General features: G+C 43.4%; 1 protein-coding gene across 1 annotated transcript in view; it reads left to right on the top strand.

The window, feature by feature from the left end:
• PREX2 (phosphatidylinositol-3,4,5-trisphosphate dependent Rac exchange factor 2) overlaps window positions 1–14,561 on the top strand; it is a 327,787-nt gene that overhangs the window by 185,975 nt on the left and 127,251 nt on the right. The window contains exons 23-24 of the mRNA XM_025210219.1: window positions 7,443–7,604; window positions 14,238–14,460. Coding sequence (XP_025066004.1) covers window positions 7,443–7,604; window positions 14,238–14,460 — 385 coding nt within the window. The remainder of the gene's footprint in view (window positions 1–7,442; window positions 7,605–14,237; window positions 14,461–14,561) is intronic.

The raw sequence follows: 14,561 nt of genomic DNA, 5'->3' as shown, positions 1-14,561 counted from the left end.
AATTAACTACAGCCCACACCGGAACTATTACCATTCCTGGATCTTACATCTGCACCTCCAGAAATGTTATATATCTCATCCAGTGTGCAGTGTTATATATCTCATCCATCTATCAAATGCCCTGATAGAAAATATATAGGATCAACCAAACAATAACTGCTCATCAGAATAAATGCACACCGGAAATCTATTAAAGCCCAGAAGACCCAATTACTGGTGGGGGCACATTTCTCATGAGAAAACCACTCTCTCTCTCCAGTATCTCAGTTTGATCCTCAAAGGCAATTCACAAAACACTTTTCACAGATAAGCCTATGAACTTCACTTCATCTGCCTCCTGGATACAAAAAAATCATGGACTAAACAGAAGAAATACAAAAATCTAGAACTCTTGGTTCCAAAATGATCTAGCTGATTTATTAGACTAGCTGATCTGATTTATTAGACTAGCTGGGAAACCACAAGAAAATTGTCCTTTTCTGTAAGCTTTCAGCCTCAAAGCCCCTTCAATCAGGCTCTGAAAAAAGTATAGATGGTAAAAAATCCCCATAGGTAGGAAATAAACTTCATTTTTTTCACAGAAGAATCTAGAGATGGAAAGCTGTCCATCTGGGTCCAGCTTTTTTTTGTGATTTCCCAGTTGGTCTAATAAAAGGTATAATTTTGGAACCAAAGGCTCTTCTACATTTTTGTATTTCTTGTCATCTCAGACCAACATGGTTACCAAGTACATCCCTGAAACATGGAAGATGCCAAATTTTAGCCAATTTTGGATTTTAGACTTCATTTCAGAACAACAAAAAATATTTTTTTACCTCCCTAACTGCCCTCTGACACCTCCAGGGAAGGAATTTTGCCTAATCTACATACCAAAGAACAACTCGGCACAACTCTCAAAGACACATTTACTAAGTACAGCTGTAGACTAAACGTAGACATTGGATTTATGACACACTATAAGCTGCCTGACATCTCACTCCCCAGGTACCTTTCCACTTTACCCTGCTACATTCATCCCCCCTTCCCCCTCTCCCCCGCCTCATCCTGCCTCTCACCCACTGGCTCCTCAATTTACATCTTTACTGACTGCGCTTCTTGCTGCAGCCCAGCCTCTGGCTTCTTTACTATTCATTCCATCCAGGAAGAGTACACAGAAACTGCAGATGCTTCCCCAGCCTAAGCAAGGGCTTTTAAGCCCAAAAGATTGCTAAGAAAAATGTTTCTAATTATTTAGTTGGTCTAATAAAAGATATCACACATAGACCCCCCCATGCCCCTTCACCACAGCTGCCCGCAGCTCAGTCTCATTTCCTCCCACCCCCTTTACACTCACGTACAGAGAGTTGCTGCCCAGCCATCCTGAGCAGCCCTGCAGATGCAGAGGGCTGGGCTGGGGTGGGCCTGGCAGGGAGCAGGTAAGGCAGGGATCTCCCAGCTTGGCTCAGCTCCCTCCCCCACAAATATGGCACCACCTGGCCTGCAGGTACGGCAGGGCCCTTCAGGAAAGACCCCAGCCCTGCTACCCCTCTCTCAGGCCCATTGGTGGAAGAGGGATCCTGCTTCAAGCTGCCAGGGAAGCAAATGTGAAAGCTGCAGTTTTAAACTTGGCACCAAAAATGGGCTAAGAGTTTAAAACTGTGGCTTTCAATTCTTTGTTGGGGAAGATGCCAGCTGCATGGGACCACTTGGCTGCAGGGCCGTCTGTGGCCGCATGTTTCACAGGCATGGGCAGGCCGGCCCTGCCCAAAACTGAACACAGTGTTCCAGATGTGGCCTCCATATGTGAGACTGGGGGAACTAGGAGTAGACCCAGGAGGGCCCATGATGGAAGAAGGTGACAGAACTGAGTAGAAGCCTTGGGACAGCTTAGAGAAAGGCACTGCAGCTGTACTTGATTGTGGTTAGGTTTTGCTTTATGTTGCTCTTTAAGCTAGGTTTGCCAACTGTCTTTGAATGTATTCTGGGAGGTTTAATCACATGATGTGCCCATGACGTACAATCCAAACATGCCTGCCTGCTTGGGTAAATCAGATATGGATTATGGTGCATAACCTTTACATCAGGAAGGCAAATGTACGTTACTATTACATTTTAAAAACCCACTGGACTACTGCATAAATCAGATTCAATGTTTAATATTTATTGTAATGAATGCCCTATCATTTCTCCTGGGTGACTCTCAGCAATCTCCTGGAGATTTATATCTAATACTGGGAGACTGCAGAGCAATCCTGGAGGGTTGAAAAACCCGGTTTAAACCATGAGGCATGGGTGCTGCAGAAGGAGGTCACGGAGAGCACCTGGGGAGGGCACTAGTGCAGTGCGAAATTTCGCTGGCTGTTTCGTTTTGACACTGTTTTGACTCATTTCGAGTCGAATGGCCTGATCTAGTGCGGGGGATGGGGAGTCAGTCCAGCTGGGCTGATTCCCTGCCCCGGGCCCAATCTAGCCTGGGGGATGGAAAGTCAGCTCAGCTAGGCTGATTCCCTGTCCCGGGCCCGATCTAGTGCCAGGGATGGGAAGCAAAACATCAAAACAGAGCCGAAACAGCCTTACTGTTCTGATGAAGCAAAATGGAACAGCTGTTTTGAATCAAAATGAAATTTGATACAAAACGCTTTTCCGTCCAAACCTCGAAACTCATGGTGAAACAGAACGGTGCTGTTTCGCACAGCCCTAGAGGGCACTACATTTAACAAAAGGCTATTAGAGACTGGGGGTTCAGCCTGAGGACTGAGGGCACAGTGGACTGAATTGATCCTGAGGAGCTAAGGGTCCAGAGGCATGGAGCTGAGGGATGAAGTAATCTCTTTGGTGAACTGAGTTTAAAATAACATCAAAGGCGTGGAAGGAAAGCATAGGGAGGTACCCTGATGAACCAGAGAGGAGAGGAAATGGGATTACAGTGGACCCTAGGAGGCACCACACTTGCCTTTATATGGTACATCCCATCACACCATGCCAAAGGCACGGGAATTAAAAAACCCCCACACCTGTTACTTTCATACAGAAATGCAATAAGTCTTTACCTTGCTTTCTAACACCGCAGAATTGTGAGGCTTTTTAGTTAAATCCAAAACAGGATATCATTCTCAAGTGAAAGATGCTAGAGAAGTGCAAAGTTTTTTTATTATTAAATTTTAATGAAATATAGGATCAAAAGATGTCCTGCAGAAGAGTTACTACTGTTTTTAACACATTTCAGTATAGCTGTAGATGAAACTAATGTTTTGGAGAGTTTTGCATTATTAATTAAATCTAAGGAATTGAAACCCTTAATTGTGGCCAAAGCAACTGGAAACCTTTAATTGATGTGCTGACTAAGGATTATAATGAAAGAATTAGGAGATTTACTGGATTCATTCTGACTCACTGGCTAAATACCTGATGCAAAACAAAATACTCATAGGGTTTTATTTCTGCAGAGGGTGGGACTTCTTTACACTTTAATTTTAACCAAATCTAGATCAGGCATGGAAAGAGGTTATTACAGATGTGATGGTTGATATACTATTGGTGGATAATAGCAGAGGCTTCCTATTCTAAATATAACCCCCTATTGATTTAATTTCTTTATATCTATTGTATTTTCTATTTGTCCAGCATCCTGTGCAAATGAATACGATTATTACAATGAATTAAAATAATATTTCAGCTTCCTTTTACACTATGAAGTGTTATAATATCTGGGGGACTTAATTTTCCAGTTGACACCTATTAGGTTGATATCAGCTAAACAAAAATCCTTTTTGATATTACAGTCCATTGGACAAATTAAAAGTTCTGCTCTAGTAAATAACTTAACATTTAGAATGCACTAGCGTAGTTCAGACCTCTGTGTTTCTGCTCCCTAGTATTTAGAATTTTTAAATATGGATGCCTAAAATTGAGAAGGGCCTTTTCAGAGAAGGGCCACTCATATGGTTAAGGGCTTGCAGGCCAAGTCCTATGAGGAGAGACTGGGGCACCTGGATCTCTTCAGCCTGCGCAAGAGAAGGTTGAGAGGCGACCTTGTGGCTGCCTATAAGTTCATCATGGGGGCACAGAAGGGAATTGGTGAGGTTTTACTCACCAAGGCACCCTTGGGGGTTACAAGAAATAATGGCGACAAGCTAGCAGAGAGCAGATTTAGACTAGACATTAGGAAGAACTTCTTCACAGTTAGAGTGGCCAAAGTCTGGAATGGGCTCCCAAGGGAGGTGGTGCTCTCCCCTACCCTGGGGGTGTTCAAGGGGAGGTTAGATAGGCATCTAGCTGGGGTCAGCTAACCCCAGCACTCTTTCCTGCCTATGCAGGGGGTCGGACTCGATGATCTATTGAGGTCCCCTCTGACCCTAACATCTATGAATCTATGAAAATAGGCACTTAAATAAGTGGTCTTATTTGGAAAAAAATTGAATGCCTCTGATAATTGGGCTGCTTGTATTTAAATACCAAAGTATGGACTTAGGTGCCATTTGAAACTGTTGGTGTTAATATATATTTTCAGTAACATGATCACAGTTGGTCCCAAACACTAGTAAACCTCTCCAATTATTCCTAATGCCCTCTGACTTTCAATATGCTCTTGTTTTAACAACTAAAAGACCTCTACACCCCTACCCCTGCCATCCTTTTATGAGATGCTTTATGGCAAGTTTTGTTTCTGTAGACTTTATAGGTGATATTTATATCATGGTGTAGCCCGTCTACAGTCTCTGCTTGGCTTAACACAGTGGTGCTCAACCTTTTTCTCCAGAGGTCCAGATGGGCAGTGCCTGGTTCAACTGTGGGCTGGATGGTGGTTCTGATCTAGCACTTGGAGCCTGTGTGATGGCCACCATCCAACCATGTAGAGGGAGGTGGGGAGTAGCCCATCCTGATCCCTGAAGGGGAGGAAGGGGGCTTTACCTGGCCCAATAGAGGAGGGGGAAGGGGGTAGGAAGGGACATGACTCCAACATGACCTGGTCGCAATGCAGCCCTGGAGGGAAAAGGGGGCATGGCTTGTCCCCATCTGGGCCCCACATGGAGAAGGGGGTGTGGTTTGGTTCCATGGGGAAAGTGGGGCATGGCTCAGCCTCATCCTGGACCTGCAGGTGGAAGGGATGTGGCTTGGCTCTGACTGGGTACACAGAGCTTAGTGTTTGGGAGTTTGACAGGGGGGAGGGTGTCTGTATTAATGGCCATCACTCTGCTGGCACCAAATTTCCTGACCCATGGGGAGCCCTGCAGCCCAGATCTGATGGCTTCACAGGCTGCATTTGGCTCATGGGCCAGAGGTTGAGCACCCGTGGTCTAACAGATTGATACATTTTGCATGTCATGATTTCCCAATGCGTATGCTTTCTGTGATACTTTTCTGATCTGCTGAAATATACATGCCAAAGTAGTCTGAACCTAGTAAGGAGACTGCACACTTGTCACATGAAATGTGACTGGAAGTGATATTGAGATATGGATTAGATTTAGAATTGGTTTGAAGTCAAGGCAAAATAAAAGCTAGAGTTGAGGTTTTAACCTGTCAGGAAGCTGTGGGATGGTATGTTGCTTAAAGGATTTAAAATGTGTCATATATCTCCTTTACTTTGTGCTGGCCCTCAGGTTGAGTATTGTAATAATATCCTTAATTTGTTGCAATCTAAGTGAGATCAGTCAGCAGATATATGTACCAATTAATTTCAATACTTGTATGTAGATGAGTGATTTCTCAACCAGGGTGTTTGAGATCCTCTCAAGGGTGCCAGAGGGTAGAACATAATGGCTGTGTACACACACTTAAGTGATCTGGGAGAATTCTCGCAGGTTTGTTTTCCTGGTAGAAAAACTTACCCCAAGATGCCTGAACAGAGATTTGATTTATTAAGTTTAGGAAGAGCAGAAAGCAAGAAGTGCTGACCCTGCACATTCCAACTTCCTCTGCAGACTCCCTCAGCCTACCCAGAGACGGATGATAGTAGTATACAGGTCGGCCCTTATCAGCTGACCCTGCTCAGGGTCAGCCTGTCTCTCCTTGCAGCACACTATGGGATTGTGAAAGGGTCATGTTCTGCTTGCTTAGTTGAAGTAGCAGAGTCTATCAGGTGACATACTGTACCCCTGGAAGTGGAAGCAAAGCACCCTGGGATGCTGGAGGACTCTGCTGTGCCTACTCTCAGAAGAGAAAGTGTACAGACATTTGCTTTTCCAAGAGGAACTCTCCTAGGTGTGATTTAACCCTGGTGGTTCCTGCATTACTTTTTTTCCTGGAGGAGTCATTTATGCTTATTTGTACACTTGTGGTTTCACTTGGGAGAGCTGCAACTCTTCCAGGAGAAACTGAATGTCTGTAGAGCCAATATCAGCACTGCTGGGGGTGCAAACATAATGCACAAGATAAACCAGGACATTTCAAACAAGATTCTACAGTGTTAAAATGTTCTTATCCTGTTTTGGTCTTTCTGAATTCCTTTCAAGAGAATAATTTCTCTATTATCTTTCTTTTGTCAAAAATAGAGTGAAAACTAAGAGCTGCCATTTTCCAAGGTGTGCCGTGCATCTAAAAAGTTTGATAACCACTGATTTAGAACAAAAGTAGTAAATAAGACAGAGCTTACTGTAGTTACATACTTTTCAATGTGTCAGTATTACATTTACTGATAGACTGAAGTTTTATTCGAAGTGATATAACTGAGTAGTCAGCATTTCACAACTTATGTGTTTTATTGAAGTATACCCTTGCTAGTAGAAAACATCTTTAAAGAAAGACATAATGGACACATCCTCATAAGTGCTCACGTATGAGGCGCTGCAAACCACATGTGGCACACGTGCACCCACATGCCATGCTGCTAATTTACAGCATGGTGGCTTTTATTGACGCCAGCAGTCAAAAAAGTGCTGCTAAAAAAAGCAGTGTGGTGCATGTGGAGGCAGTGTGTGCCTCCAGAAACCAGAGCCTGTCTGGCCTGCCAGCCAGCTTTGAACAGCTGCTTCAGCGCTGTTGCTGCTCCAGGAAGCACCCAGGATACCAGGTAAGGCTGCTGGGGCCAGCACAGGTGCTGACTTCAGCCTTCTCTACTCCACCCGGGTCCCTTTGCCACATGCTGAAGTGTGTGTGCAGGTGCTTGCCTGGGGACAAATAGCAGTAGCACAAATACCTGCCACTGCTATTTGTCCTGCAGTGTGCTCATGGGGACGCGCCCAATGGTTATGTTAATAGTGACAGGCAGAACAAATCCACAGCCAGATGTAGTCATGAAACAAGTAAATATACCTTGTTTAGTCGGAGTTGCTATTGCTAATGTGAGGAATTAATTCCAACCAACTTCTTTTTCTCAAATAGCCTCATTTTTGTTATATAATGTTCCTATAACGTTAAATCACACTTAATTACAATATAAATAACTGAAAATTATCAGGAATGAAAAATAATGGTTATTTCACTCATTTTCATAATGTATGCTATTGTTTTCATTACTACAGATTCTTGAGGCACTGGCAAAAAGCGATGAAGATTTTGTTCAGAATTGCAACAGCCTGAATTCTTTAAATGAAGTTATCCCCACTGACCTCCAGAGTAAATTCAGTGTTATCTGCAGTGAGAAAATTGAACATATATACCGAAGAATCTCTAGTTATAAAAAGGTACAGATCAGAAAATGTCCCTTTGTCTTCCCAATTTCCAGCTATTTCCTTTTTCACAGAGAGCCTCTTTCTCCTACCTTGAATTACTACTATTGTAAAGTCTCCCTCACTCACCTGTGGCTCCCCCCCTGCTTTTTCCCCCTCTCTTCCTGGCTCTATCTTTTATTTACCTAATTTCTACCTATTTACATTCTCACTGACATCCTGTCACACTTTTTAGCTTCTCTCATTCCTTGGAGTCTCAGAACAGCAGAGACTTCCTATGCCTAAAGAAGGGTGATTGCGCCCGAAAGCTTGCTAAGAACTTTTTTCCAACTACTCGGTTGGTCTAAGAAAAGCTATCACATCTACTCAAAGAACCTTGCCTGCCTATGTCCTTAGACCAACATGGCTGCAACCAAAAACCCTTGAAAATGTTCTATTTCTTTCTTTGTTTCCTTAAGAAAAGATAAGATGTAATTGAATTTGATCTATTATAAAATATAGGGTCAAAATTTGAACCATCCAAAGGTGTGAAATTCTAAACTAGCATACAATAATTTTAACCTGTGCCCTCCATTATTCTTTTCATTCATTGTGTAGTATATATATCTTCATTTGCCATGTTCAGCCTTGATAATGTAATCTGATTGGTAACTAGGAAATTTCACTGTGTTTCTTGTGAAAGGCTTAGCACTCTGAGTACTGTAAGCAATCTGGAGAATTAGACAGTTAACCAAACTAAGGCAATATGTGTCAAACTTTTTTCATAATGCATCTTCATTTTAAATTAGAAATGTTAGAATTTCATTTATCGTTGATAAACTGTAGCCTTCCCACTATTAGTATTAACAGACTATACTATAAATGTTTAGAAGCTTTTTTGAAATTAGTTGGTTTAGTAAAATAGCTGAATGTTATTATATAAGGAAATTAACAAAGCTGCTGACTTTCGTAGACCCCAAATCTAAATTCACAAGAAATCAGTGAACAGTTTTTAAGTTTGGTCTGTAGTTTCACTCTGTTCTTCTTTAATTAATAAGCCTTTACCAATTTCCTCAGGTGAACCTGCAGTGTCTCTTCATGACCTCTGGGTTCTTTTCTCCCCTATCTGAATTACTGTGAATTATCAGGGCTAGTTTGACATCTGTTTTTTTTAGCTGTTCTTATTCTGTCATCTGGCTCTGGGATGTAAATTTTGCAAACTGGTTTTCTGGGATTTTGACTGCAGAAATTCAAAATATTGCTGAGAGGTTTAATATAACTTCTAATAGACCCTGAATATTCTGTAGAAGTTTTGGGAGAGAGGGGTCAGACCCTAAGGAGTTGGCTTCCTTGGGATTAATGAAGAAAGGCTTTCATGGAGAATTCTTTGTCTTATATGGAGCAAAGAGCCAGGAACCTCTTCCTAAAAACTTTTTTTTTTTTTTTGCTATTGGACTCATAAGAAACAACAAAACCAGAAACCTGAAAATTAGGTCACCGGAGACTTCAGAAGGGTTTATGAAAATCAGTTGACCTTTGCTAAACAGACTGTCAGGAATGGGGGCATCAGGCAGGCTAAATTGCTCCTAGTCCTAGTTACTGAGTTGGTCTAGCTGCAAGTGGCCTGTCTATCCCCAACTGCTCCCAGTTGCCTGACTGGGCATGTCTGTTTGCTTTCAGTGCTTAGCAGGCTACTCAGCAAGATTTTTGTTCCTACATTGGATTCCTAGTTTCCCAGTCCTCAGTCTTGCCTATTTGTCCCTACTGTCCTGCTTGTTTGTTCCTGGTTTCCTGTTCCCTGGGTTATATCTGTTAAGTTTCTGGCTTTATCCTTGTTCCTGATTCCTGCCTGCAGACTCCTTGGCTGACTATACACATGCTCAGGGGTAGAGCATTTTAATTAGAGCAGTTCCTGGACAGCCACTCTAATTAAAATGTCTCACTGTCATGTGTATGAAGCCCCTGCACATTTAAAAATAACCATAGGATGCTTTATCTACACCTCATTTGATAGGGTTTAGCTATTTTAAAACCCGCACAGCCATTTTAAAATGGCAGGGGCTTAATACACATGATGGTGAGGCAATACTGGAGTGTTCTAATTAGAACGTGGAGCAGAGTCAAATAATCTTGTCTGCTCCCATGTGTTTTAATTAGAATGCAAAACCAGCATGTGTATAGACAGTCCTTGTTCCAGCATCAAGCCCAGGTCCCTCTGTTTCCAGATTGCCTTACTAACTCCTTGACCGCTTTGTTTCAGACTGCCTTGCAAGGTTTTGGCTTATGGCTTAACCTGGCAATTGCCTTCGTCCTGCTTTTGTATAGTAACTAGTCAGGGTATCCTGACTCCGGATTCCTGACTTTCCCTAGCTCATGCTTTTACCCAGGGTGACCATCTATTTCCTGTGTCCCTTATACACTTCAACCTCCTGACCTGCCTGCTCCAAACCCCCCTGATTCCAGTTGAGACCCTTGCTTACCTGACCTTGTTTGTACCTGATTTTATGGGTTGCGACCCTCTGGGGTAAAGCCCATATCACTTGTTATAATTGATCCCCTGCAAATCTTTAGATATTTGTCTAACCTAAACCTAAGACTTTTCAGGATGGGTGGATGGCTAATTTTAGTTATGCAATCAGAAATATGCTTTGGAGTATAGGTACTCACTAGGTATCTTACATACCTTTCCTCTTGCCAAAGATTGAGTGTGAAGTGCAATCTTTATTAACAAGAGTCGGAGACAAGAAGAAAAGTTTATTAGGTTAAGTTGGAGGGAAAGTGGCACAGCCACATTAGGAAAATGACTACATTGCCTAGAAGCTGGTGGTGCAGTTGTAAGTCCTTGATTTAAAAAATCTCAAAGTTACTCCGACCAGAATCAATGAATATGGTACAAGCATATAACTTCAGAAAATTTCTGTTCCTTAATGGCTGTTAGTAATATGTTTACATTCCAGGAGTAGATGTGCCCTTGTTTTGATAAGGTAAATGTAACCATAGTAACAGAAGTCTCCCAAAATGTATTGTGGAGTGTGGAGCAAGATGTGTAGGAGATTCAAGTGTGAATATTGGAGGAACATTTCATCATTAAATATCCTTAGTTCCCTTTTTGATTCTTCATAGCTTCTTCAGCCTTAAAACAATTCTATAATTGGACTTGTTGGCCTAAGTGAACATAGATCGATCTAAACCCATAACTGTACAGAAGTCTGGCACGTATAGACTGTGTAAAAATGGCACAAACAATCTAAGATAGACCTGGTGTGAAGTATACTCAATTCAGATTGATTTAGATTAGGGTGATGTATCAAACATCTGTACTGTTCCCATATTGATTTCAATTTGGATCACTTTTCTCTGGCATCCCAGTCTACTTTTTGGCCCTCCTTTGAAGCGAGGCATACTAGCACGAGGCCTGTGCTCTGTTGCTCCAGCTGAGCTCCCAGTAGGCCCTGCCCCTCAGGCTGTTCCAGTGCCAAGGAGGCACAGCCTCTCTCTCCAGCCACACCTCCTGCCTCCAGCCATCTGTCAGCTGCAGGGGGATGGGAGGCATCTCTGTCCCCTGCATGAGCCCCAGGACCTGGGCACCCCAGTACCTGGGCCATGGCCCCACACCCCCAAGACCCTGTCATGAAGTACCCCACAACATTCATGCAGACTCCAACACTGAACCCAGGAGAATCTCTGAGCTTGGGCATACCCCCACAGACCCTGACCCTGGCACCTATACATCCAGCTTGGGACCCTCATGCCCCTGTACAGCCCCTTGGACCCCAGTCCTTGCACACGTGCACACAGCCAGGGACCCCCATGCTCAGGCACCCACATACCACATCTCAGAGGCGAGAGCCAGGCACTCTGAATGGCTGACAAGCACTAGGCTACCGAGGATAACAAAGATGCTAGGATGCTCTGGCACTACCTCCAAACCATTGAGTGCTGGTTCAGGCATTGATGACTTCCTGGTCCTTGGGGACTCTAGAATATAGAATCATAAAAAATTTGGGTTGGAAAGGATCTCAAGAGGTCGTTTAGTCCACCCCCCTGCCCCAAGCAAGCCCATCCACAACTAGATCTTCCCAGCCAAGGCTTTGTATATCAGGGTCTTAAAAACCTCCAAGGACAGAGAGTCCACAGCCTCTCTGGGTAACCTGTTACTACCCTCCTAGTGAGAAAGTTCTTCCTCATATCAAACATAAACTTCCCTTGCTGCTCCCCTTGAGACCATTGCTCCTTGTTCTGTCATCTGCCACCACTGAGAACGTTTTAGCTCCATCCTCTTTGGAACTACCATTCAGGTAATTGAAGGTTGGTGTTAAATCCCTATCCAGTCTTCTCTTCTTCAGACTAAAGCAGCCCAGCTCCCTCAGCTTCTCTTCAGAAGTCATGTGCCCCAGCCCCCTAACCATTTTCATTATCCGCTACTGGACCCTACCCATTTTTTCTACATCCTTTCTCTAGTGGGGGGCTCAGAACTGGACCTAATACTCCAGACATGGCCTTTCCCATGCCAAATACAGGGAAAGAATCATTTCCCTCAATCTGCTGGAAATGCTCCTATTAATGTAGCCCAGTATGCCATTAGATGTCTTTCTACAAGGGCACATGGTTGGCTTATATTCAGCTTATTGGCCACTGTAACCCCCAGGTCCTTTTCTGCAGACCTGCTGCTTAGCTAGTTGGTCCTCAGCCTATAGTGGTGCATGGGATTGTTCTGTTCTAAGTGCATGACTTTTTTTTCCTTATTGAACTTTATTAGATTCTAGGAGCACATCCTGGCTACCCATAACCCTAGCTTCCTGGACATTTCCTGTCCCCCATGCTTTACTGGAAGATGTCAACTTTGCTTTGGAGTGTCTGTACAGATTGGGTGCTTCAGCAGGGTTTTTTGACACATTTAGCTAAAGTTGGTTCAATCAGCCATTAGATAAAAGTGGCCAAAAAAGCCCCACTGAAGCATTTGATTTATACAAATGCTGCAGAGCTGGGTACAACTAAGGTGCTGCCTCTTCTGGGCATGTGCTGGGCTCAGCACAGAAACGTGCTGAGTTTTAGACTAAAGCGCTGGAAGTCATTGGCCCAATCCAGGACATTTGGTGGGTGCAGGGTCTAGTATCTGGCCCCACACAGGACAGCCAGCTGCTGGTTTGAGGGCAGGAAGCCATACCCCATGGTAACCAGTTGATGCATCATGTCCAGATGGATGCATGTAATGTTCCACAGCCTCTGGCAAGAATCATGCAGGGTGACAAGCAGGACATATCATAGTTCCTGGGTCTGCATGCTTGGGCAGGGGTGGTGTGGTGCAATGGAAAGGTATGGGCAGGCTGGGACATGGAGGCATGTGTAATTAACAAGGGAGAACACTCACCCTGAGGTTCTTCTCAAAGTCTCTTGGTAGGGCATGGAGGAGGGTTCACAGTGAGGTGGTAGGGGGCTGGAGGTTTGGTTGCCCACACCAGCAGTCAGTTGGGGATGGCTTGGACACTCAGCTGTGCTTGGCAGTCTCCAGTAGCTTGGGGAGCCCTCAGGGCATGCTGGAAGCCTTGCAGGAGTGCCCCCTACATATGGGCCTTGGCCAGTATAGTCTACCTGTGCAGTCCTCTGACTTTCCCACAAGGGGAAATGTGTATATTGTTCACTACCAACCTAAAGTAGGTGACCTAGAAAAAACTATGTCACTTAAATTGATTCCTGTCTCGGTTTCTTGAATGTCTGTACATGGCCCATGTAGTCTCCAGGATCTTGTACTAGATGCAAATGTTTAAGTACTAGCAAATAGCCTGTCAAGAATGATGGGGAGGTGGGGGACCAGCAGGAACAGAGCCCCCCCATCTCCACTGCTTCTTGTGTGGCCTGCTCTATCCCCACCCCACTCCCTGTGCTTCAGGTCTGACCCGCTTCCCCCTATTCCCCCATCACTTTGGGTCCAACTCCACTCCACCCCCGCTTCCCCCACACCCTTTGGTCCCCACCTCTTGCCCCCCCTCCCCGCTACTCCCCCACTCCTGCCCACTGCTTTGAAAGATAATTTAAAATAAATATTCTGATGCAAAAGCATAAACTTAACAACAGAAATATTAAATATGTATTGACTAAAGAGGACATTTGATTAAAATAATAGGTACTGGCATGTGATTTTGGATAGTCCTGGTGAAATTTCCCTTAAATTTAGACTGTGATTGGAAAGAACACAGGTTTTTATCTAAATCCTAAATCACTTGGTTTAATATCACTGTGCTACCTAATCTAAACTTTTCAAAAAGAGTTTCATTATCAGCATTGCTCATGATTTAGTTCTGTGAAGTAACATTTCCCACTGTGGGGAATAAATAAAGCTTTTGGGAATCATCATAAAATGAGACTTCCTAGATTCAGAGCTATGTTATAGCTGTTCTGTATTGGTCAGTAAATGTTCCTGCACTGTTTCAAACCCATTTTCTAAAGATGTATTTTTCAGATAAATGTATTTTTATTGTAGTGTTTAAAATACAGAAAGTAGTTTGTTTTTCCTGTATCTTTGTGGCAACATCTTCCAAAAGAGAGGCTATGCAGAAGGCCTAAAAATATTAATTCATTTTGGTTTCCAACTGAATACCTAAAGTTTTTTTCTAGTTGAATGCTGGCAAAGACTATTAATTGTAATTTCCTTTTCTTTTTCTCTTCCAGTTCTCAAGAGTGTTAAAAAACAGAGCTTGGCCTACGTTTAAACAAGCCAAATCAAAGATCTCACCACTTCACAGCAGTGATTTCTGCCCAACCAACTGCCATATCAATGTGATGGAAGTTTCCTATCCTAAAACCTCAACTTCTCTTGGTAGTGCCTTTGGGGTTCAGCTAGACAGCAGAAAGCATACTTCACATGAGAAAGAAAATAAAACTACTGAACAAGGTAGGCTAGCTTTCTTAAGTAAATTTTAAAGACATATTTTTGCAATTAATCTGACATAGAGATTTAAGCTTTAACCAGTTTTGGACACTGCCCCTCATGTT

Source organism: Alligator sinensis, unplaced genomic scaffold (genome assembly GCF_000455745.1).
Source record: "Alligator sinensis unplaced genomic scaffold, ASM45574v1 scaffold1102_1, whole genome shotgun sequence".
NCBI classification, from domain to species: Eukaryota; Metazoa; Chordata; order Crocodylia; family Alligatoridae; genus Alligator; species Alligator sinensis.
Note: the sequence above shows the minus strand (reverse complement) of the source record. Positions and strands in the feature narration are given on the sequence as shown.